General features: G+C 51.2%; 1 protein-coding gene across 4 annotated transcripts in view; it reads right to left on the bottom strand.

The window, feature by feature from the left end:
- LOC146026858 (cytochrome P450 4B1-like) overlaps nt 1–25,371 on the bottom strand; it is a 100,015-nt gene that overhangs the window by 66,748 nt on the left and 7,896 nt on the right. For all 4 annotated transcript variants that reach the window (XR_014454558.1, XR_014454559.1, XR_014454560.1 and 1 more), the window contains exons 2-4: nt 5,520–5,664; nt 3,452–3,496; nt 2,508–2,635 (exon numbers count right to left, since the gene is read on the bottom strand). Coding sequence is in view for 1 of the 4 variants with exons in the window: in XM_083157904.1 (XP_083014030.1) it covers nt 2,508–2,635; nt 3,452–3,496; nt 5,520–5,664 (318 nt within the window). In the remaining 3 variants the exon portion in view is untranslated. The remainder of the gene's footprint in view (nt 1–2,507; nt 2,636–3,451; nt 3,497–5,519; nt 5,665–25,371) is intronic.

The raw sequence follows: 25,371 nt of genomic DNA, 5'->3' as shown, positions 1-25,371 counted from the left end.
TACGCGGACGATGTCACCGTCATCCTGTCGGATCCGTCAGAGGCGGATGCGGTGGTATCGGCCATCCAGGAATACTCGATGGCGTCGGGTTCCCTGATCAATCAGGACAAGAGTGAGGTTTTCTGGATGGGGAGGAGGGCCAGGAATTTGACCTTCCGGATGGTCTCCCCCGGGCGAGCCAGGTGATCAAAGTCTTAGGCATCGAATTTGGCCCGGGCAATTACGCCACGCGGAATTGGGATTCCAGACTGGTAGAGGCCGGCCAGAAGGTAGAGCGCTGGAAGAGGTGGAAGCTGTCTCTCAGGGAAAGGGTGGACCTGATCAAGACTTACCTGATCCCTGTGTTCCTGTACGTCAGCTATGTGTGCCTTTTGCCAGAGTCGAGATGGGCAAAGATTTATGCTTTGTTTTTTCAGATGCTCTGGGGAAACAAACTGAATCTGATCAAGAGGACTGTCACCTACAGGTCGAGGAGGGAAGGAGGCCTGGGTATGGTCAACCCAGTGCTATTCTTTTTGATGACCTTTGTTAAATTACATCTGTCAAGCCTCCAATTAGAGGCTCCTCCTCGATGGGTAGAAGGTTTCAGGGTCTGGGTGTCTCCTTTCCTCAACGCATGGTTAGAGGGAGGGAGTGTTAAAAGTCTGCGAGTCCGCCGTGGATACCTCCCGGCCTACGTGGCTCCTGTCTTTAAAGTGACAAGGCGGTGGGGCCTGGAGGCGGGAACAGTCAAAGGTTCTTCTAGAAGGGAGCTGGAGAAGAAGGTTTTGCAGTCTCACTTCCGGGAACAGCTGTCACTGAGGGACTGCCCGGGTAATTTGTCATCGGAGGGGCTGGCCCTTGTTAATTCGGGAAGGATCCCTCTGAAATATCAAGACATTGCCTGGCTCTCCTTCCACGGGAGGCTTTACGTGAGGGGAAACCTGAAGCATAGAAATGCCGATGATCGTGGTTGTCCACGGGAGGAGTGTCTGGGGGAGGAGGAGACTATGGACCATTTCTTGCTCAGGTGTCCCTTCAATGTGGAGGTTTACAAGGGTGTTTCCAGGGCCTTGGGAATCCCGTGCCTTTCGGGACTCAGTTACCCGGAGTGGGCCTATGGGGCGTTCAAGCATCCGGGTCGGTTTGAGTTATCCACTTTGTTCTTAGTCAGCATAATTGTTAGATATTTCACGTGGAATGCACAGTGTCAGGTATCCATTAGGCAGAAAGTCCTCCCCTGTGTGGTGGTGGTTACTGACATTTTGCACGAGGTGTGGAATTGAGGGATCTGGAGAGACGCCGGATGGAGGCCGGGAGATGGGCCAGGCTGTGGCGCCATCTTCGGCCCCCTTGAGTGGGCGGCTGACTTACGGTAGTCTCTCTGGCTTGTGGCTTTGCTATCCTTTCACTCCCTTAGATGTGCATTACACAAAATATGCGGTTTTACATATACCTGTAGCACCAGATCATTTCCTCTTGCATGCAGTTGTAAATACCGCATGTAAATAAGTTTGTTGTGTTATGTGATATTGTATGATGCATTATGTTTCCAGCTGATGTATTGTTGTATTATTCATGTGAAAAGCCCGCTTTTCTTTTCTTTTAATTCTAAGACCGATGTAAGTGGACTTTATACGGTCTTTTCATGGACAATGTTTTTACGCAAGAAAAGGGGCTCATGTATAATCGCATGTACTCGTTTTTCTGTATGAAATGTTTATGTCTTTCTGTTGCAAGTTCTAAATAAAGAAATATTACCTGTATTAGGGGAGGGTGTGTGATGTCAGCACCAGGCCGGATATACCTGTATGTCTGAGCCTGCAATGACTGGTGCCCAGTGTAATAACCATCGATGGTGAGACTGTTTTGATGGGTTTGGACGTATTCCAAGGGCAAACATCGCATCAGGGAGCTACTACAAGGCTACGTCATGTTACAGGAACCAAGGTCATCCATTTTGTGGGTGCAGTACACAGGGCCGCCGAAAGGGGGTTGCTGTGGGTAAAGCTGTCCCGGGCCCCGGCCTCTGGCCGGACCCCGGCAGCTCATTTTGCCTACTGCAACCCCCCCCCCCCAATGCCTCCACTGTGCTGTGTGTGCTGCGCTCGGTGCACAGGATGCTGGCTTTTGAACCAAACAGAGCGGCTGCTGGTACCATTAGCCAATCAAAACGGCTGCCGGTACACGAGCTCTGATTGGCTGCATTGTAAATGGCCGCAGGCATCGTGCATTGAAGAAGCCTGTGCTTCGGGCCATTCAGCAGGAGGGCATGTGGGAGCAGGAGTTGGGTGGTAAGTGAAGTGAAGGGGGGAGAGATAGGCCGAAATCAGTCCCGGGCCCCGAAATTCCTAGTGGCAGCCCTGGTATTACAGATGCCTCCATAACAGCTGTGTACAAAGGCCCAGCTACCAAGTCCACCAAGTGCAGGCAGCGCCGTCATCCCGCACCGTGCACCCTGCACACCTCAGGGGGTGAGGGGAGAATCCGTCAGGGGACAGAGCAGAGATGGAAGGGGAGGTAATTACCAGCATGGTGTTGGTGCAGTCGGACATCAGCCGGATATACGGCTTCAGGACATCGTAGTGGAAGGCCGGAGTCAGCAGCTTGCGGTGCTGGAACCACTTCTGTCCCGATAACACCAGCAGCCCCTTCCCTGGGGGGGGACACACGTAGGACAGACACGTTATTATACAGGATCATGTAGGGATGGGCGGAAGTCTAATACGGAATTGCCAAATACTGTGATACATGGAGTCAGCATGTGCGCACACCCATATGTACCGGCCCCCCTCTGTATAACGCTGCGCAGCCCCACCCCACCCCCACACCGTCTGGCGTCCGTAGCCCGGCAACCAGGGTACAGGATAGGGGGAGCCGGATCTGCTCTCAAATACATTGTACTCCAGACATCAGAGACGGACGCGGACCTGTCGCCATCTTGTATCATACCTGGCCCGTCCAGGCCCACGTCAGCCAAGCACGCCCCAAGTGACCAGTCCATCCGCCTGACTGCGGCACAGTGCCACTCTCCCAACATGAATCACACCAAAAAGTGGCAGTTTTTCTACACGTGAAATGTACACGGTAACATACATGACCGCTGCGGCTATATACAGGTACACAGTAATATGAAGCCTTTACACTTAGGGCACGATTCAGATCGGTTCGCTGGGCTGCGAGTGCTGCAGGTCCCGCCCGCCCATGTGTACGGCTGTGTATCCGTTCCCAGCTGTGCACATAGAGGGGGTCCATGCGTTATCACTCACCATCGGATGGTCTCCCCCTGTCTGATGACATCAGAACCCCCCCCCTTCCCCCCAAACAGCCGCAAGCTGTCAGTCACCTCGGATACAGATGTCCGATAATCGTCATGGCGGTACATTCGCAGCCCTGCCTGCAGTTCTGAATTGGGCCCTTAGTATGAGGACAGTTGTGATGTCACCACGATATGATATATTATATTACGTACCGATCCAGGGAGTGATAAAGTAGTAGCCAAAGTTTTCCTTGGGATCTGTGGGAAGAGGAAGCCGAGTGTCAGGATAATGAGCAACGTCAGTATTATCAGCGGGCGTACGGCCTATCAACCCTATGGACATGGTGGACATGCAGCGGACCGACCACTGAAATAGGTCAACATGGCTAAGGTCGACACCAGCATTAGTTCATCAATGGCAAGGTCGACATTAGTTTTACCCCTTTATTTTCAGCCGACATGTGCCGACAGGCGGTATTTCATGCCCTACCATCTACGGTGTGGTGGCACAATGTAATGGTGTGCCCGATGCATGGCGTCTATAGCTAGCCACGCGAGGGGACGTGGTGTCCATGTTGACTATGGCTTCTATGGGGGATGCGATGCTGTCCGATGTATCAACATCGGAGGTATCAACATCGGAGAGCATCCCATCGGATCTGATCCATTCAGAGATGGCGGCAGCCCATTGTAGCTGACCGACATGCCAGTGTCCCCCACACCGGGCAGAGAAGTCCGCAGGTACGGGCACCTCTAGCCGCCCCTGTCCCTGCCCGGACATAAATTCGCCTGTTAGGATGACATATTGCCAGGCGGTCCTGGGCGATAGATCCCGCACACATCGTATTGTATATGCCACCTTATAGTAAATGGGCCCCACACACCCCTTTATTTAGGGCTCACATTTCACAGCACTCTTAGGCCCCCATTTACCACGGAATATTACCGCCCAGGATCGCATTGTAAAATGCGATCATTTCGCCCCAATGTATCACCTGCTGTGCGCAGGGACAGGGCTCTGAAAGGAACCCGCCCCTGCGATGCCGGAAGCCGGGGGGTCTGCGCATGCGCGGTTATGCGCTGACCCCCCGGCGACCCCTGTGACCGCACTGCCCCGCTCGGCAGTGCGATATGCACCCATAGGCTACAATGGGCTATCGCCATATCAGAACGGCGATAGCCCAGGGGGTGCGATCAGTGGCGTAACTTTATCACCGCAGCCCCTGCCACCTCGGGGGGGGGGGGGGGGGGCGCTGTGCATATGGGGGTGCCGGGGCTGCGGTGCTATAGTTACACCTCCCCCCAATCCCCCGCAGGCTTACCTATTTCGCTGGTCCCGGCGGCTCTATTCTTCTGCTGAGGACCACCACAAAATGGCCGCCCCCATACAGCAGACAGAAACTGTCTGCTGTATGGGGGCAGCCATTTTGTGGTGGTCCTCAGCAGAAGAACGGAGCTGCCGGGACCAGCGCGAAAGGGGCCTTATTCTAGTTCACTCTTTCTGACAAAATCCTTCTTAGATGGACAAAACCATGTGCACTGCGGGTGGGGCAGATGTCACATGTGCAGAGAGAATTAGATTTGGGTGGGGTTTTACATCAAAGTGAGATCTATATTGCAGTGTAGAAATAATGCAGTCAGTATTTACCCTGCACAGAACAAAATAACTCCCCCAAATCTAATTCTCTCTGCACATGTTACATTGCCCCCCTGCAGTGCACATGGTTTTGTCCATCTAAGAAGGATTTTGTCAGACAGAGTGAACTAGAATAAGGCCCTAAGGGGCACATTTATCATGATCGAATTTACAATGCGATCTGGGCGGAATATTACCGCCCAGGATCGCAATGTAAAATGCGATCAGATCACTGGGATGTATCATCCCTGGCACTGCAGGGACAGGGCATCCGAAAGGGTATCCTGCTCGGGCAGTGCGATGTGTAGCCATAGGCTACAATGGGCTATCGCCATATCAGAATGGCGATAGCCCAGGGGTGCGATGCCGGGCTTCCCGATGTTGATACATCGGGCAGCTTCGCATCCCCCATAGAAACCTATGCGGTCCCCCTATGATACATTTAGTGGATACTTAGTATTTGCGGCTAAACCTGAAAACGTGCGTTTATAGTTAGTGTAAATATAGTTTGATAAATGGGCCCCTGAATGACAGCATAGATAAATAATAGGAGGGCATGCAATGCTATACTGGGCCAGGGCACCAAACCGTCCCCTTCCCGCTCTATACAGAATGCGCCCCAGTGGCTGATACACCCGCTCTTACCCTGCCTGGACAGAATGGCCTTGGCATAGTCAGGATGGCAAATAGTCAGCGTTGCAAAGAAGTTCCCCAGCCACAGGGGATAGGCGTATGGATACTGTTCAGCGTAACCTGTTAAAACTTCCAGGTCTCTTCCGTCCCCATGGAACTGCGGGAGAAAGACACAATGGCGGAATTATAATCCCAGTACAATAGTATCTGCCCTCTCCTGTGTACTATACGTGTATCCCCAATACAGAACTATATGTCTCCGGCTGATGGTCCTCTTACTCCAAATCCTGAGCTGAGCCACGGGGGGGGGGGGAACACACAGCGCTAAGCCACAGGGGGGGAGGGTACACACAGCGCTGAGCCACGGTGGGGGGGGGGGTGGTGGTACACACAGCGCTGAGCCACGGGGGGGGGGTACACACAGTGCTGAGCCACGGGGGGTACACACAGCGCTGAGCCACGAGGGGGGGTGGGGGGTGGTGGTACACACAGCGCTGAGCCACGAGGGGGGGGGTGGTGGGTGGTACACACAGCGCTGATCCACGGGGGCACACACAGCGCTGAGCCACGGGCAGAGAAGGGGGATTTACCGGCATAACGTGCAACAGGGGCTCTACCTGGATGATCCTGCATCCCGCCTGGGGCCGGCAGGGTCCCCCTGGTGAGGGGAAAAGGTGCAGTTGGGAGTCCCCCCCCCCCCCCCTGCGACCCACTGCTCTGCTTAGTATGCTGCGCACAGAATATATTCACTGCAGAGAAGGGATGGGGCCATGGTCAGCAACTCCCACAGCACAGGCCATACCCCCAACAATGGTGAAGACAGGGGGCATGGCCTCATGGGAGCACCGCAGGCATAGATCACACCCCTGACTGGGAGACCACGCCCTCCTCTATTGCCACCACTGGGAGGATAGATCACACCCCCTGACCGGGAAGACCACGCCCTCCTCCATTGCCACCACTGGGAGCATAGATCACACCCCCTGACCGTGAGACTACGCCCTCCTCCATTGCCACCACTGGGAGCATAAATCACACCCCCTGACCAGGAGACCACGCCCTCCTCCATTGCAACCACTGGGAGCATAGATCACACCCCCTGACCGTAAGACTACGCCCTCCTCCATTGCCACCACTGGGAGCATAAATCACACCCCCTGACCAGGAGACCACGCCCTCCTCCATTGCCACCACTGGGAGCATAAATCACACCCCCTGACCAGGAGACCACGCCCTCCTCCATTGCCACCACTGGGAGCATAGATCCACCCCCTGACCGTGAGACCACGCCCTCCTCCATTGCCACCACTGGGAGCATAGATCACACCCCCTGACCTAGAGTATCGATGGAGGAACACAGATGGAGCCAGGCAGTACTGCTAGTCTCTGGAGTGCACAGGAGCAGGACAACATGGAAGGTGCTAGAATCAAACAACCATACAGGGTGGAACAATCATAGCAATAGTCATTTTATTAGTTCTTACCCAGGATCCTTATAGTAACCAGTGAGCGTGATTGGCTGGAGTTATCAGCTGGAGAGCAGGTCACAAGGGATTGGCTCAAGAGACACCGTGGACTGGACTAAACATGGCTGCACCCATCATGCTTGCAGCAATGGTGGTGTGGAAGCCGCGGGGAGCTGAGACTGTCAGACATGAAGGGCTGGGTGAGCTGTATAGCCACAAGGAGAGTGACACCGGGTGATCGCAGGATTGCTGCACTGTGCATGGAACGCAAACATTGCTGATGACAACAGGACACTATAGCATTTGTTTAGTAACTGGATCGTGACATCAGAGAGGGACGTTTGGGGCTGAAACCCAGAAGTCCAGGGAGGGGCAGCCAATGAATTTCCAATTGCAAATATAAGCACATATATCCTATTAGTAGCGGAACGATGTGCACCGGGATGTACCGCCAGTGGTAGCGTTATCCCCCAGGTCTCTCAGCAGGGCCGGATTAACAATGGGCCTGATGGAGCTATAGCTCCAGGCCCACTCTCCAAATAGGCCCATTTTGTAGCTGAGGGCCAGGGCTTTCCAAAGAGCCCAGCTAGCACCACGGGAACCGGAGATACCGCCAGGCAAACCTGGAACGGTTTCCCCATAGAATAACATGGGACCCGCTAATTCCAACTCCCACCCGGTTCCAACGGCTGCCAGTTTCCCCTCCGGCATCACAGAAGCTCCAGGTTGATCTCAAACCCAAATCGCTGGGCCTTCAATCTGATACCTGGTCCATATGGGTTCATTGGTTATAGAGATATTGCGGGGAAACCAATTTTTTTTCATTTCTGAAATGTAATTTCATGGCTGTTCATGTTGTTTGAGGACAGATTTCTCTGGAACCAAACGGCCCAGTTTCACGGGACCAAAATCATTCAAAGCCAACATGTTCCAAAGATATAGCTAGTTGTTTAAAGGGGGCGGGGTGGTTTTCTCTCCTCCTCACACCAGAAAATGCAGGGACTAGGCTGGTGTAAAAGGGGCCAGTCCGGGAATGTCCCTGCATGATCCTTGAACCATATTCCTGGGTAAATCCCTGCATTTTCTGGTGTGAAAGGGATATTATTTCAAATAGCCAGGACATGCAGTGCTCTGAATACAGCCGGGGAGCCCTCTGCTCTCTACCCGGCTGTCATTTCTGCCCGGCGGCGACTGTCCACCAGTTACCACAAGCATGTATACCCCCTTGGTAATGAGCATGTAATCCCCCATGGCAACGAGCATGGAACGCCTGGCAATGAACATGGAACCCCTGGCAATGAACATGTAGGTAAGCAACACTTATGTAGCATAATTTTTAATAGGCATTATGGTGTTTGGCATAATATGTAATGGAGATGATGGTGTGTGGCTTATTAAGTAATGGGCATTATGGTGTAAATTTTTAATGCACGCCTTTGGCGCGCAATCCCCCTATTTATGAAGTATATTGTGCATTATTGCTCAATCTGTTTGGTATACTACAGCATGTCCAAACTATGGCCTCCAGCTTTTTTGACAAGTCCCATCATGCATTGCCACAGTTTTGCTATTAGAGAATGCTAAAACTATGTCAAGGCATGCTGGGACGTGTAGTTTCACAACAGCTGGAGGGCCACTGTTTGGACATGCCTGGAATAGTGTGTATTTTGGCTCAATCCATGTGGCAAAATGTGTACAGTATAAGGGGGTTACTAATGTGTTGCATGATTTGTATAAGGGGTACATGGTGTGGTAAACTAAGGTGACCACATAAAAGGTGCTGAAATGTTGTCTACCAAGTTTCGGCTTTCAGTATTTTTTTTATGACTGGAGTGCCGCCTCACCCCGCAAGTATCTTAGGACATCGGCGTCCTGCGGGTGCACCTTTGGAGTGCACCCGCCAATATATCTCCCTGCATTATTCCTATGCCAGCCCCCTGCCATTTCCAGGCATATATAATTAGTTGAAAGTATTTACACAAATACAGACACACCCATGAGCAGACCACCCAACCAGAACACTGGTCACACCTCCCACATTATTAGGTGCTGGCCACAATCCCTATTATTGTGCATAATAGGCACTTGATCATTTTCAGCTCCAGGACCATTTAGACCTTAATCTGGCTCTGTCTCTCAGTGTGTGCCGGGATGTACCGCCAGTGGTAGCTTTATCCCCCATGTCTCTCAGTGTGCACTGGGCTATACTGCCAGTGGTAGCTTTATCCCCCAGGTCTCTCAGTATGCGCTGGGATGTACCGCCAGTGGAAGCTTTATCCCCAGGTCTCTCAGTGTGTGCCAGGATGTACCGCCAGTGGTAGCGTTATCCCCCAGATCTCTCAGTGTGTGCCGGGATGTACCGCCAGTGGTAGCGTTATCCCCCAGGTCTCTCAGTGTGTGCCGGGATGTACCGCCAGTGGTAGCTTTATCCCCCAGGTCTCTCAGTGTGCGCCGGGATGTACGGCCAGTGGAAGCTTTATCCCCCAGGTCTCTCAGTGTGTGCCAGGATGTACCGCCAGTGGTAGCGTTATCCCCCAGATCTCTCAGTGTGTGCCGGGATGTACCGCCAGTGGTAGCGTTATCCCCCAGGTCTCTCAGTGTGTGCCGGGATGTACCGCCAGTGGTAGCTTTATCCCCCAGGTCTCTCAGTGTGCGCTGGGATGTACCGCCAGTGGTAGCGTTATCCCCCAGGTCTCTCAGTGTCTGCCAGGATGTACCGCCAGTGGTAGCGTTATCCCCCAGGTCTCTCAGTGTGCACCGGGATGTACCGCCAGTGGTAGCTTTATCCCCCATGTCTCTCAGTGTGCACTGGGCTATACTGCCAGTGGTAGCTTTATCCCCCAGGTCTCTCAGTATGCGCTGGGATGTACCGCCAGTGGAAGCTTTATCCCCAGGTCTCTCAGTGTGTGCCAGGATGTACCGCCAGTGGTAGCGTTATCCCCCAGATCTCTCAGTGTGTGCCGGGATGTACCACCAGTGGTAGCGTTATCCCCCAGGTCTCTCAGTGTGTGCCGGGATGTACCGCCAGTGGTAGCTTTATCCCCCAGGTCTCTCAGTGTGCGCCGGGATGTACGGCCAGTGGAAGCTTTATCCCCCAGGTCTCTCAGTGTGTGCCAGGATGTACCGCCAGTGGTAGCGTTATCCCCCAGATCTCTCAGTGTGTGCCGGGATGTACCGCCAGTGGTAGCGTTATCCCCCAGGTCTCTCAGTGTGTGCCGGGATGTACCGCCAGTGGTAGCTTTATCCCCCAGGTCTCTCAGTGTGCGCCGGGATGTACCGCCAGTGGTAGCTTTATCCCCCAGGTCTCTCAGTGTGCACCGGGATGTACCGCCAGTAGTAGCTTTATCCCCCATGTCTCTCAGTGTGCACTGGGCTATACCGCCAGTGGTAGCTTTATCCCCCCATGTCTCTCAGTGTGCGCTGGGATGTACCGCCAGTGGTAGCGTTATCCCCCAGATCTCTCAGTGTGTGCCGGGATGTACCGCCAGTGGTAGCGTTATCCCCCAGGTCTCTCAGTGTGTGCCGGGATGTACCGCCAGTGGTAGCTTTATCCCCCAGGTCTCTCAGTGTGTGCCGGGATGTACCGCCAGTGGTAGCGTTATCCCCCAGGTCTCTCAGTGTGTGCCGGGATGTACCGCCAGTGGTAGCTTTATCCCCCAGGTCTCTCAGTGTGCGCCGGGATGTACGGCCAGTGGAAGCTTTATCCCCCAGGTCTCTCAGTGTGTGCCAGGATGTACCGCCAGTGGTAGCGTTATCCCCCAGATCTCTCAGTGTGTGCCGGGATGTACCGCCAGTGGTAGCGTTATCCCCCAGGTCTCTCAGTGTGTGCCGGGATGTACCGCCAGTGGTAGCTTTATCCCCCAGGTCTCTCAGTGTGCGCTGGGATGTACCGCCAGTGGTAGCGTTATCCCCCAGGTCTCTCAGTGTGTGCCAGGATGTGCCGCCAGTGGTAGCGTTATCCCCCAGGTCTCTCAGTGTGCACCGGGATGTACCGCCAGTGGTAGCTTTATCCCCAGGTCTCTCAGTGTGCGCTGGGATGTACCGCCAGTGGTAGCGTTATCCCCCAGGTCTCTCAGTGTGTGCCGGGATGTACCGCCAGTGGTAGCTTTATCCCCCAGGTCTCTCAGTGTGCGCTGGGATGTACCGCCAGTGGTAGCGTTATCCCCCAGGTCTCTCAGTGTGTGCCGGGATGTACCGCCAGTGGTAGCTTTATCCCCCATGTCTCTCAGTGTGCACTGGGCTATACCGCCAGTGGTAGCTTTATCCCCCAGGTCTCTCAGTGTGCGCTGGGATGTACCGCCAGTGGTAGCTTTATCCCCCAGGTCTCTCAGTGTGCACCGGGATGTACCGCCAGTGGTAGCTTTAACCCCCAGGTCTCTCAGTGTGCCGGGATGTACCGCCAGTGGTAGCTTTATCCCCAGGTCTTTCAGTGTGCGCTGGGATGTACCGCCAGTGGAAGCTTTATCCCCCAGGTCTCTCAGTGTGTGCCGGGATGTACCGCCAGTGGTAGCGTTATCCCCAGGTCTCTCAGTGTGCGCTGGGATGTACCGCCAGTGGTAGCGTTATCCCCCAGGTCTCTCAGTGTGCACCGGGATGTACCGCCAGTGGAAGCTTTATCCACCAGGTCTCTCAGTGTGTGTCGGGATGTACCGCCAGTGGTAGCTTTATCCCCCAGGTCTCTCAGTGTGCGCCGGGATGTACCGCCAGTGGTAGCTTTATCCCCCAGGTCTCTCAGTGTGCGCTGGGATATACCGCCAGTGGTAGCTTTATCCCCCAGGTCTCTCAGTGTGCGCGGGGATGTACCGCCAATGGTAGCGTTATCCCCCAGGTCTCTCAGTGTGCACTGGGATGTACCGCCAGTGGTAGCTTTATCCCCCAGATCTCTCAGTGTGTGCCGGGATGTACCGCCAGTGGTAGCGTTATCCCCCAGGTCTCTCAGTGTGTGCCGGGATGTACCGCCAGTGGTAGCTTTATCCCCCAGGTCTCTCAGTGTGCGCTGGGATGTACCGCCAGTGGTAGCGTTATCCCCCAGGTCTCTCAGTGTGTGCCAGGATGTACCGCCAGTGGTAGCGTTATCCCCCAGGTCTCTCAGTGTGCACCGGGATGTACCGCCAGTAGTAGCTTTATCCCCCATGTCTCTCAGTGTGCGCTGGGCTATACCGCCAGTGGTAGCTTTATCCCCCCATGTCTCTCAGTGTGCGCTGGGATGTACCGCCAGTGGTAGCGTTATCCCCCAGATCTCTCAGTGTGTGCCGGGATGTACCGCCAGTGGTAGCGTTATCCCCCAGGTCTCTCAGTGTGTGCCGGGATGTACCGCCAGTGGTAGCTTTATCCCCCAGGTCTCTCAGTGTGTGCCGGGATGTACCGCCAGTGGTAGCGTTATCCCCCAGGTCTCTCAGTGTGCGCTGGGATGTACCGCCAGTGGTAGCGTTATCCCCCAGGTCTCTCAGTGTGCACTGGGATGTACAGCCAATGGTAGCTTTATCCCCCAGGTCTCTCAGTGTGTGCCGGGATGTACCGCCAGTGGTAGCTTTATCCCCCAGGTCTCTCAGTGTGCGCTGGGATGTACCGCCAGTGGTAGCGTTATCCCCCAGGTCTCTCAGTGTGCGCCGGGATGTACCGCCAGTGGTAGCGTTATCCCCCAGGTCTCTCAGTGTGTGCCGGGATGTACCGCCAGTGGTAGCTTTATCCCCCAGGTCTCTCAGTGTGTGCCGGGATGTACCGCCAGTGGTAGCGTTATCCCCCAGGTCTCTCAGTGTGCGCGGTGACAGGTGACTGACGGAGATGTCAGTGATACAGTGTCATGTGCTCACTGATTATATCTGGTGAGGGTAAAGTCCACATTATCCGGCTGTGGATGTCACTGAGTGCACACAAAGCTCAAACTCCACACAGATTACACTCGCCGAGAGACTTCCACACACCACCAGGATGTCACATACACAATGATACACAATACACCATGATACACCACACAGATTACACTGATAACTGGCCGAGAGACATCCACACACCACCAGGATGTCACATACACAATGATACACAATACACCATGATACACCACACAGATTACACCAGGGCTGGGCAACACCGGCCTTCCAGATGTTGATGAACTACACATCCCAGCATGCCTTGCATCAGTTTCAGCATGGCCACATAGCAAAACTAATCAGAATCAGAATCAGAATCAGAATCAACTTTATTGGCCAGGTGTGCTTGCGCACACTCGGAATTTGTTGTGGATATACAGTGCAGCATCAAGCAGGGATGAAGGGGGGGGGGGGGGAAGAGGCATTACATAGGTTACAGACACATTTCATGCTGGCAACACATGCTCATCGAGTAGCACAGCTGTACAGCAGGGACAGTACAGTATACACAGAGAATATGTACCCGCCAAGCTGCACAGCGCCTAGGCAGCCAATCAGCGGCGCCACTGGTCGCTGCAGCAGCCAGGTAGGTGACAATATAAGCAGGGACAGTACAGTGTCACACAGAGAACATATACCCACCAGGCTGCACAGCGCCTAGGCAGCCATCCGCGGCGCCACTGGTCGCTGCAGCAGCCAGGTAGGTGACAATATAGGCAGGGACAGTACAGTATCGCACAGAGAACATATACCCGCCAAGCTGCACAGCGCCTAGGCACCGCACAGCCAGGTAGGTGACAATATGAGCAGGGACATTACAGTATCACACAGAACATATACCCGCCGAGCTGCACAGCGCCTAGGCAGCCATCAGCGGCGCCACTGGTCGCTGCAGCAGCCAGGTAGGTGACAATATAAGCAGGGACAGTACAGTGTCACACAGAGAACATATACCCCCAGGCTGCACAGCGCCTAGGCACCGCGCAGCCAGGTAGGTGACAATATAAGCAGGGACATTACAGTATCACACAGAACATATACCCACCAAGCTGCACAGCGCCTAGGCAGCCATCAGCGGCGCCACTGGTCGCTGCAGCAGCTGGGTGGTAACAGTATGAGCAAGATACCGCAGTTATAGCAGGGACAGTACAGTTTTCACACAGGGGAACCACAGGGTACACAGGGGGTTACATATGCTGATTGCACAGATCCTAGGCAGCCATTTGCGGCGCCAGCTTCCTGTAGGGGAACAGCGTGGAGAGCCAGCAGGGGGGAGAAAGAGTCACTGGGGCCTGATGGAGTCAGTGGGGCCTAGGGCTGGAGTTGGGCCCTCCCTGGCTTGAGTTCCAATGGACCAGACGTCCAGACGTACCTCCTCCCTGGAGGGCGACGCCAGAGGCATAAAATGTCTTCTACAGCCTCTGGTGCTGGGGATCAGCAGCCGGGGCCTGCGGCCTGATCGCTTCTCATGTGAGGGTCAGCCGGGCGCCGGGGGGGGGGCCGCAGCCGTCTTTGTGATCATACCGCCAGGTCCTCCCTCCTGGGCCCTGAGTCACCAGCGTCTTCCCGGGGGCCAGCTCCGTGCCGCGGGTGTCTTCGGCGGCGGCGGTGGTATTTGATCCGTCTGTGATCGGAAGCTTCCCTTAGCTTCCCTGGCGCTGACCTCGCAGTAGAGGTCACGCTGCTGTGTATCGTACGTCGTGCCGGGCCTTGGCGGTGCGGCCGGGAGGGTGGACACCGTGCCGTCGGAAGCCGGGTAGCTGCCGCCAGGTCACCTTCCCTCTTCCCCTCCGTCCTCCCTCGTCTGCGTCTCCCCGCTGCTCTGGGGGCCGGGGATGTAAGCTCCGGTGGATGGGAGCTCGCGTGTGTGCGACCATCCCCGGCCCCGAGGATGCAAAGCATCCTGGGATGTGTAGTTCATTAACATCTGGAGGGCCGGTGTTGCCCAGCCCTGGATTACACTGACAACTGCCGAGAGACATCCACACACCACCAGGATGTCACATACACAATGATACGCAACAATACAACGATACACAATACACAAGGATGAAGAATGTATTTGATCAGATTTCAGTAATAAATGTACATCTCCCCATGGAATCTAGAAAGAAGATTTGATGCTTTGCGCTGCTGTAAAGTTACGTGGCCAATAGCTGCTAAATAAAAATGATGAAACCGGACACACTGTATAGTATAACCTTTTATAAAAAATATCAAAAATATAATGACAATTTACACCAAAAATACATAATACATACAATAAAATGAAATAAAATAAATTAAATTATAGAGCTCTTAATAGCGCTTTAGATTTGTGACTAGCACTTAGAAGTACGGGGTCTCCAGCAGCAAGTGAGATGAACCAACGTATGGTGAGCTGTTCTTTCTAATAGCAGTGGAATAAGCTGTTGGGGTCTCTGTGTTAGTACAATTAGAGCCGGTATATATTTGTAGACAGTTCTTTTAGCATGTATGGTGACACGCAAAAAACAGTTGTGATGGCCAGGAGGTCAATCACCGGGTGAAGCAGATAGGGTAAGTAGATCCTTGTATACTCACAGAGTGTACCCCGCCATATGACAAATGGCTGGTGTGCTTTTGTGCGCACCCACTGGTGCCGGCATATATCTCACCCACTTAGTTGTTAGGAGCGGGGAGCCGGTCAGAGTGTAATCACCGCGGATGGAAACGGGCGTCCGTACTGCTAGTCGGTATTTAAGCTGGTCTGGGTCAGCGCAGCTTTTTCAGCGTGTTAGATGCCCGCCGGCTAGAAACAGACTGGAGACTCCACTGAAGAAATGAATGACGTCAACGCGTTTCGTAACCTCGATGCACAGGAAACTTTTTCAAGACGGATACCATTCAGCTGTCCTGCGTGCTATTTAAAGGCTGACATGCCTTATATTGGTCTCTATTATTCAATCATTAGTCATTAAGCAGTTACTATACGTAAAATCAGTGTGTCCGGTAATATAGTCCTAAATTCAAAATCGTTATAACATCTTATATCTATTGTCAAAAACACACTTATAGTTTAGTTTCCTTATTTATTCCGATAGTTCATAGAGAGCTTAATTCGATTAATAATTCCAATTGTTTACATAAATGAGCCATTAATAAGGGGAACACCTGTTCACAGTTTTCTATTTAGCGAGAGACAATTCAACGATCTAATCTGGGAGTCAGAGACATCATTTGTATTCATTTATAATGGATTCTTTGTAAATGATTTATTTATTTCTACCAAAAGCTGACCTTCACAGTTCTCACACCACACTTCACACTTACAATAGATTTTAATATACTGTGTCATATAATAATATCCACAAAGCATACTTGCCTACTTTTATCTTCACCTTTCCGGGAGAAGCCCGGAGAGGCAACACATCAGGGGGGCGGGAGCAAGGCTGACATCACTTGGCCCCGCCCCCCATGACGAAAACCTCCGTGATTCGCGGGCCGAGAGGGAGGGGGCGTGGCTTAAATGCCGCGAAATGACGCGAAATGCCGCGATCGCGTCATTTAAGCCCCGCCCCCTCCCCGCGTACCAGCGATTTCATGTAATTTTAACCAGCGGGCAAGGATGGAGCGGGGCAAATCCCAGAATGCGGGAGACTTGCCCACCTTCCCGGGGGGCCGGGAGAAGGACCCGATTTCCGGGAGGCTCCCGGCCATTCCGGGAGGGTAGGCAAGCCTGCCACAAAGCTTATACAGTATATCTCTTATATATTTGGCTACATCTGTCACTCAAAGTGTGTCTGAAGCTGTAACGCTGGGTGGAGCCTCTGACTCACATGACTGACTCACATGACAGAGAACCAGCCTAGTGTGCCCACAGTGCCAGACACCCTCTGCCTCTCCATGTTACACAGCAAAGACACAGCTACTCACCAGACACACCAGGTGAGCGCCCCATACCTCCCAACCTCTCCAGGAGGGACAGAATGCTCTGTTTGTGGACTTCCATCTTAATATATGATTGTTATCACCTGTTTTAAACAGGGTAATTGATAAGAAAGGTGTTTAAGCACAGGTGATGGTAATCCATAAATTAAGAAGAAAGTCCAGAAACAGAGCAATGTATCCCTCCTGGAGAGGGTCATGTTGGGAGGTATGCTCCTCCCCCCCCCCCCCCCCCATTCACGGCAACCCCACGATTAAATGGCACATGTAAAACACTGACATGGCTATGGTCGACAATGAAAAAGGTTGACATGAGTTTTTGAAGATTTATTTTTCACTTTTTCAATGTTTTCATATTCATTCTCATGTGTCGACATGGACACCAATGAAGTGCCACACTTATGTCAACATTTACATGTGTTGACCTTTCTATGTTGATTTTTTCTTGTGGCGATTCGCGGCACCCCCTGGCGACCCCCCTCCCGCGATTCGCAGCACACCCCTTGCAATTCGCGGCGACTCCCGCGATTTGCGGCCCCACCCCGAGACACCCCGCGACCCCCCCTCCCACAATTTGCGCCAACCCCCCGGGCCCCCCCTCCCGCGGTGCGCCCCACCCCCCGCGACACCCCCTACCGAGATTCCCCCCCCCTGACCCCCCTCCTGTCATTGCGGCAAACCCCCCGCCCCCGCGACTCACCCTCCCACGATTCACTGCAACCCCCCGCGTCCCCCCCTCCCACGATTCGCGGCACCCACACACCCCCCGCGACCCCCCCTCCCGCAATTCACGGCATCCACCCACGACCCCTCCTCCCGTGATTCGCGGACACCCCTCACCTCCTCCCTCCCCCCCACCCCCGCTCGCGATTCACGGCAACCCCAGGATTAAATGGCACATGCAAAACACTGACACGGCTATGGTCGACAATGAAAAAGGTTGACATGAGTTTTTGAAGATTTATTTTTCTTTTTTGAATGTTTTCATATTCATTCTCATGTGTTGACATGGACACCAATGAAGTGCCACACTTATGTCAACATTTACATGTGTTGACCTTTCTGTGTTGATTTTTTCTTGTAGCAATTTTTTTCCAGTGACAACTATGTGCACGTCAACCTACACATCATCAACCAATTCTTTGTATAATATATAACACCTGTTCTGTTTTACTGTAGGTGTTTTAAGTCAGATCTTTTACTGCTACTATTACTGTTTATGTAAATGCATTCTGAATGACAGCAACATCCTACCATCCTTCTACAAGAATATATAACCAACTAGGTGATTCATCGCGCCCCGTGCCCCCCTCTCCCGCAATTCACGGACCCCCCGCGCACCCCCCCTCCCACGATTCACGCCCCCTCCCACGATTCACGTCACCCCCCCGCACACACCCCCTCCCGCAATTCGCAACCCCCCCTCCCGCAATTCACGCCCCCTCCCACGCTTTGCAGACCCCCGCCCTCTCCCGTGATTCGCGGACACCTGCTCCCCCTCCCTCCCTTGATTCACGGCACCCCCCGCGTCCCTCCCACAATTCACGGCACCCCTAAGCCCCTCTTTAGTCCCCCGTAAACTCACACACCCCTATCACTACCCAGCTTCCTGCTCTCCTGAACCGTAACTTCCATCACTGGGGAGTCGCTGACGCTGTTTTGCCCACATGCCCCTATCATGCCTCATAGCCCAGCCTCCTGCTCTCATGGACACTAACTCCCACCCAGTAGGAGGAGACACTGACTCAGGGCCACCATCCTGTACTCCTGTACTGCCACACTGGACCCTCACCCACTGGCAGAAGCTGCACAGTATCTCCCACCCTCCTCTTTAGTCCCCCTTATGCCCACACACCCCTATCACTACCCAGCCTCCTGTTTTCCTGTGTTGTGACCTCTGCCAGTGGGGAGCCGCTGACTCAAAAACACCCTACTATACTATTGCACACACACACACCTAAACAACATGCACACACAGCCCCCCCCCACACACCCACAAATGGCACTGTACCATCCACACTATCAATGTACATCTTACTCTGTAACCGCTTTTTAATTAAACAAAACAATACACACACCCTTCCACATCATATGCTCTCTATTTAACACATTTCACCTATAACTCAAGTTGCAATACAGGCCATCTTTCATACAATTCTAACCATATTTCTTATATACAAATGTTCACAAATTAAGGGGGCGCAGCCCCTTACGACGGTGTGAAGAGCGCCCGTAGGGTGCGATGAATCACCTAGTATATATATATAAGGCTAGCAGAGTATATGTGACATGGAGGAGGGGAAGAGAGAGTTTAGAGGCGAAGGCTTATATTACCTAAGTATAATCAGAATCGGTATTTTATTTAAAGATGTTATGATAATGTAATATATATCTTAAATTCATTTCAATTTATATCTCACATATGGTGATGAGATGGATCCACCAGAAAACCAAGACATAAAAGATGCTTGTTAGGGGTGGGTAACCAACTCATCACCTGGCAGAAACAACATTTATGCTCACATTAGATTTTATTCTTTCCCAGATATACAACTATGCATAAAATAAAACGTAGAGGCTCGTCAGGAATCATAAAAAAATCAAGAAAATTCAGTGTATACTTAATCAGAAGGGTCCAATCCATGTAAGGCACAATAAAATTTGTATACAAATAAGAAACACATTAGAACTGTGTATATATATATGGGCTAATGCTGGCCCATAAAAAGACAATATTAAAATAAATCCCATAGTACATTATAATGAAAGGAATTCTCCTAAGTCAGGTAGGGGGTGGGGAGATCTGCAAACCGGCGATGTCACATAGATGCGCACTGCTGGTAGATAACTGTCTCACCGTCCCGCACGGGACACAGGTACAAGTCACTATTAAACATTATTTCTTGTAGCACCACTTGAAATAGACGACAAAGTCAAGAGCTTCATTTAGACCTTGTGGATTTAGGGTCTCCAACTTAAAGATCCAAGATGTTTCAGCAAGACACAACCTTTTAAATCTGTCGCCTCCTCTTTTTGTATCAATGATATGTTCTATTGCTGTAATTGAGAGACCATTCGGGTTACCTTCATGTTTGTCTGAAAAGTGACGGGGATACTATGATTTCTTATCTTCTTTATTATGTTGTTCCTGTGTTCCCTGAACCTACATTTAATACTACGTGTTGTTCGACCCACATATTGTAATTTGCATTGGCATTCTAAAACATACACCCAGTAGGTGGTGTCACAGTTCATAAAATGTTTAATTGGGTATATTTTTGTATTAAAAGAGGAGGTTATTGTGTTTTTCTTATTTGTCATATGTTTGCAAGTTAAACAAAATTTTTTATTGCATTTAAAGCTCCCATTAGGTTTGGGTGGGAGCCAGGTTTGTTTTTTATCTAATTGTAAAGATGGCAGAAGGCTTGGTGAGATAAGATCTTTAATATTTCTATTCCTTTTAAAAGTGATTCTTGGTGTAGTTAAGAAACTTTGGAGAATTTTGTCGTGATTGAGGATCTCAAAATTATTGCGTAGAATTTTCTTAATTTGATTCGATTTAGTATTAAATTTAGACACAAAATTTATTGTATTATCTTGCGCCAAACTAATTTTCGTTTTTTTTGGTTCTAAAAGACTATTTCTTTGAATTCTATTAACACTGACTGAGGCCTCCATCAGTAATTCTTCTGGATAGCCTCGTCTCCTAAAGTTATTTATCATTAGTTGTGATTGGCGTTGATAATCAATTTCTAAAGTGCAGTTACGACGTAGTCTTAATAGTTGATTTTTAGGAATATTTTTGATCCAGGGCTTGTAGTGCCCGCTTTCAAAATGTAAATAATTGCTGGTTCCTACTGGTTTCAGATAGTTAGAGGACACCAATGTATCATTTTGAATTGAAAATGCAATATCCAAGAAGTTGACAGAGGTGTAACTAAAAGTGTGAGTAAATGTGAGGTTAAAAGTGTTGGAATTTAGGAAATTAACAAAATCGGAAGCCAGTTCGTGACCACCTCTCCATCTGATGAAGAGGTCGTCAATGAAACGGCCATAGAGGACCAGATTCTCTCTATATGGACCGCCCCATATAAGTTGATCTTCTAGGCGGCCCATATAGAGGTTTGCAAAACTGGGTGCAAATCTGGTCCCCATGGCCGTCCCAAGTCTCTGTAGAAAGTGGGTGTCTTTAAAAATAAAATAGTTGTGAGTGAGTATAAATAATAAAGAATCCAAAATAAAGTGTTTTTTTGTGATAGAAGTGTTGGTGTCAGAATTAAGATAGTGATTAATGGCTTCCAAACCTAAGTCGTGAGGGATATTGGTATATAGTGCTTGGACATCTAGGGTGAGGAAGCCCCACCCCTTTGTCCATGCTAGTCCAAAAGTTTTATTTAGAATATGGGTAGTGTCTTTAATATGTGAGGGGAGTGAGGTGACACATTTCTGGAGGTGTGAATCAACAAAATGTGACAGGTTAGAAGTCAAAGAGCCTACACCTGAAATAATTGGTCTCCCAGGAGGTGATGTGAGATTTTTGTGAATTTTGGGTAAAAAATAAAATGTTGGAGTGATGGGGTGATATGGAAATAAAAATTGTGATTCCTCCCTGGATATTGCATTATCAATTATTGCTTTATCAAGCAGATTCTTAAATTGGGTTTGGTACATGGCGGTGGGGTTTGATGGCAGTTTGGTATAGTATTTCTCATCATTAAGTTGTTTATAGGCCTCTGACAGGTAGGCTTCTCTCTCCATCAGAACTACCCCCCCCCCCCCCGCCTTTATCCGCCTGTTTCACAACTAAAGATAAATCCTTTTTTAGTTTTGACAGTTCCATCCGTTCATTTTTAGTTAAATTATCATTTTTATAAGGAAAATTTCTATTCTTTTTATTTTTGTGATTACTGGTTTGTTCACAAAGTTACTTAAAGTCATCTAGTGTTTTGTTATAAAAAATGGTTATTGCTGGGCTCTTATGCTCTAATGGAAAGAAGTTAGATTTTTTCTTAAAAAGAGGTTTATTATTAGTGCTCGTGGTGGTATTAATGTTAAACATTTCTATTTCAGTGGGATGGTTTTCATCCATAAGGGCTTCAAGAGTTGAGAGGCATGTCAAATCATCCTCCTCAAGAATTATTGGTGAATTTGTATTATCCGGGCCAGTTTTATTGAGATCTTTGGTGCACATCCATTCATTCTAATAAGCGCCAGGATTGTGTGGCTCTTGAGTGGCTCATAACCTCTCCTGAGCTACACACCTCCCCCATCTCCCCATGGAATGTCTGGCTTATTCATAGGGAAAGTATTGGCCTAGACAAACAAATGAGGCACGTAGATTTACTGATAAGATGTATTCCAGCAGCCCCTGACAGATGACGGACCTCACCTCAGGGGGGTCTCAAGAGAAACGGAAGCCCATTTGCAGCCTGCTCCAGCAGGGCCCCTCCCAGTGCCGGGGGCCACGCTGTGTAGTAGGGTCTAAACACTAGAGAGCTCAGATCCCTTGACGCATGTGCAGATTGCCAAAAGTATGGCCGCCGCCCCATTCTCCCCAGGATTTTAGCAGAGCTCCTGTCGCCACCACTGGACTCCATTACAAAAGTAGGTGCAGTGTGGGCCCCCTGCCACATTGCACCCATTACAGATACACCACTGCCTAAGCTGCTGGGCTGACACAGATAGCTGCAGAGCAAATCCCGGAAGACCATTGAGTGCCTTCCTCCAGAGTCCAGACCAGTGAGTGCCTTCCTCCAGAGAGTCCAGACCAGCGAGTGCCATCCTCCAGAGAGTCCAGACCAGCGAGTGCCATCCTCCAGAGAGTCCAGACCAGTGAGTGCCTTCCTCTAGCGAGTCCAGACCAGTGAGTGCCCTCCACCAGAGTCCAGACCAGTGAGTGCCTTCCACCAGAGTCCAGACCAGTGAGTGCCTTCCACCAGAGACCAGACCAGTGAGTGCCTTCCTCCAGAGAGTCCAGACCAGTGAGTGCCATCCTCCAGAGAGTCCAGACCAGTGAGTGCCATCCTCCAGAGAGTCCAGACCAGTGAGTGCCCTCCACCAGAGAGTCGAGACCAGGGAGTGCCTTACTCTAGCGAGTCCAGACCAGTGAGTGCCTTCCTCCAGAGTCCAGACCAGTGAGTGCCTTCCACCAGAGTCCAGACCAGTGAGTGCCTTCCACCAGAGTCCAGACCAGTGAGTGCCTTCCACCAGAGAGTCCAGACCAGTGAGTGCTATCCACCAGAGAGTCCATACTAGTGAGCTCCTTCCTCCAGAGAGTCCAGACCAGTGAGTGCCTTCCTCCAGAGAGTCCAGACCAGTGAGTGCCTTCCTCCAGAGAGTCCAGACCAAGCCAGTGGATTCAAACCCATGCTCTCAATTTGACCCTCTCAGCATCTCATCCCCTTCTTCAGTCTCATTACTTTCCCCTGCATCTCACTACCATCCTCAGCCCCGTCGTCACCATCCTCAGCCCCCTCATCACCTTCCTTAGCCCCCTCATCACCTTCCATCAAAGCCTGCCACAGAGCAGATGGGACGATGCGAGGAGACATGACATGTGATGTCACTGCCATTTTACCAACTGCAGGTGCGTGTTCAGTCCAGGCCGCATCTGGGAGTAGTCCAGCTCTGGATGGCCCAGGCTACAAGGGAGCTCTGAAGTTTTCAGCACCTGGAGCTCATGCTCCACTGGAACTGCTCTTGCTATGCCCCTGTCTTTGCAGCCGAGCAGTGCTGAATTGATGAAGTGGTTAAGTAACCAGCAACTTGTGCCAAATCGGATTCTTAATTATTGAGGGCCACCTGACCCTCATGAGGATCAGGCCTCATGAGGAGCAGACCGCTCTCCCATGCATGAACCCGCTGACCCGGTACCCCCTGCACTAGAAATCCAATCACTGTGTCCCACACATTTATCATATGTTATCTCTGAGCTGCATCTTCATGTATAATATACTCTGTTTTTCCTGTACACATGACCGTCCTGCGGGATTAGCAGAACTCCCTGGCTGGGATACAGCAGAGATATCATCTCAAACACAAGAACCGAGCCAAAATACACATTGTACCATTGTACGTTATTACTACTGCAAATAATAATACTAACGATAGTAATACACATTGTGCCTACATTATTACTACTACTACTTGTGCTGGGTTACTAAGTACACGTTCTCACATTTATTGAGCCAATGTTTAGCGGGGGTTAGTACCCCTTGAGGTGGCCACTTACACATCTACACATAGAAATACATTTCACATTAGAGTCCTGAAAAGGACTAATATATTGTATAATTCGCACACAGAGAGCGCGTCCGTACAGCTGTTATTCCGACGTACGTTTCGCAAATCTTTTTCAGGGTTGCCCGCTAAACATTGGCTCAATCAGTGAGAACCTGTACTTAGTAACCCAGCACAAGCAAACAATGGGACGGTAACTCCCTCTGCTCTGATTATATGGTAACATACGGCACTCGTATCATTAACTCCTCGGTCTGGCTTAGTGGGTAATATTATAACTGCTCAATGGAGTAATAAGTTCCAATCACTTCAATTAAATCTAGAGCCAATACAGTGGTAATTGACCACGGGACACCAATTCCCGCAAGATTGGATAGTGCGTACGATACTCCCCAATGTTGGGGGATCAATCTTGAACACCAATAAGGGGTGATTTATTCCCTAATGGGATAATAATACACTCCTTACCAATAAATTGGTCTCTAGGAAGTATTAACACAGACCCTAAGGGGTACAAACCCCCCGCTCAATACTGGCTTAGCAAACGAGGACGTATACTTAGTGATTCAGTGTGAGCAAACAATGGGACATTGACTCCCCTTGCTCAAATCAACTGCCAGTAAACGTGACTCATTGTATTAACTCCCTGGCTCCGTCCCAGTGGTTAAATAACACAACCTTTAATAGAGTAATCTACAATCAATTCTATTTGATTCTAAAACCACAAGAGTGGATGATTGACCAGGGGACATTGATATTTGCATATTGGATAGTGTGTACGCTACTCCCCAATGTTGGGGCACTAAATAATCAATACCGGTACTTGTGAGTTATCCGGGCTGCCGATTTTTTCATCGCGCCCGAAATCGGGGGCATCGCGTCGGTCGTGGCCGTTATAAGGAGCCGCGACGCGATGCCCACGATTTCCCATAGACAGTAATGTTAAAAGACGCGATGGACCCGATTTCCGACACGATTTCCCATAGACAGTAATGTTAAAAGACGCTCGAGCGCAGCGAGCCCGCGAGGGGCGGCGGTACGCGTCCTCCGACCTTTTCATGCCCTACTATCCACTAGGGCGTGGAGTGAGAATAGAATAGTGTGGCGAGCGCAGCGAGCCACCGAGCCCGAAGCGTGGCGAGCGCAGCGAGCCCCGCGAGGGGACGCGGACACCTTCACAGGTATCCGCGTGCCCTTGCAGGCTTCACAGGTGTCCGCGTCCCCTCGCGGGGCTCGCTGCGCTCGCCACGCTTCGGGCTCGGTGGCTCGCTGCGCTCGCCACACTATTCTATTCTCACTCCACGCCCTAGTGGATAGTAGGGCATGAAAAGGTCGGAGGACGCGTACCGCCGCCCCTCGCGGGCTCGCTGCGCTCGCCACGCT

Source organism: Crinia signifera, chromosome 8 (genome assembly GCF_055691185.1).
Source record: "Crinia signifera chromosome 8, ASM5569118v1, whole genome shotgun sequence".
NCBI classification, from domain to species: Eukaryota; Metazoa; Chordata; class Amphibia; order Anura; family Myobatrachidae; genus Crinia; species Crinia signifera.
The sequence above is the reverse complement of the archived record's forward strand: the minus strand, read 5'-3'. Positions and strand labels throughout refer to the sequence as shown.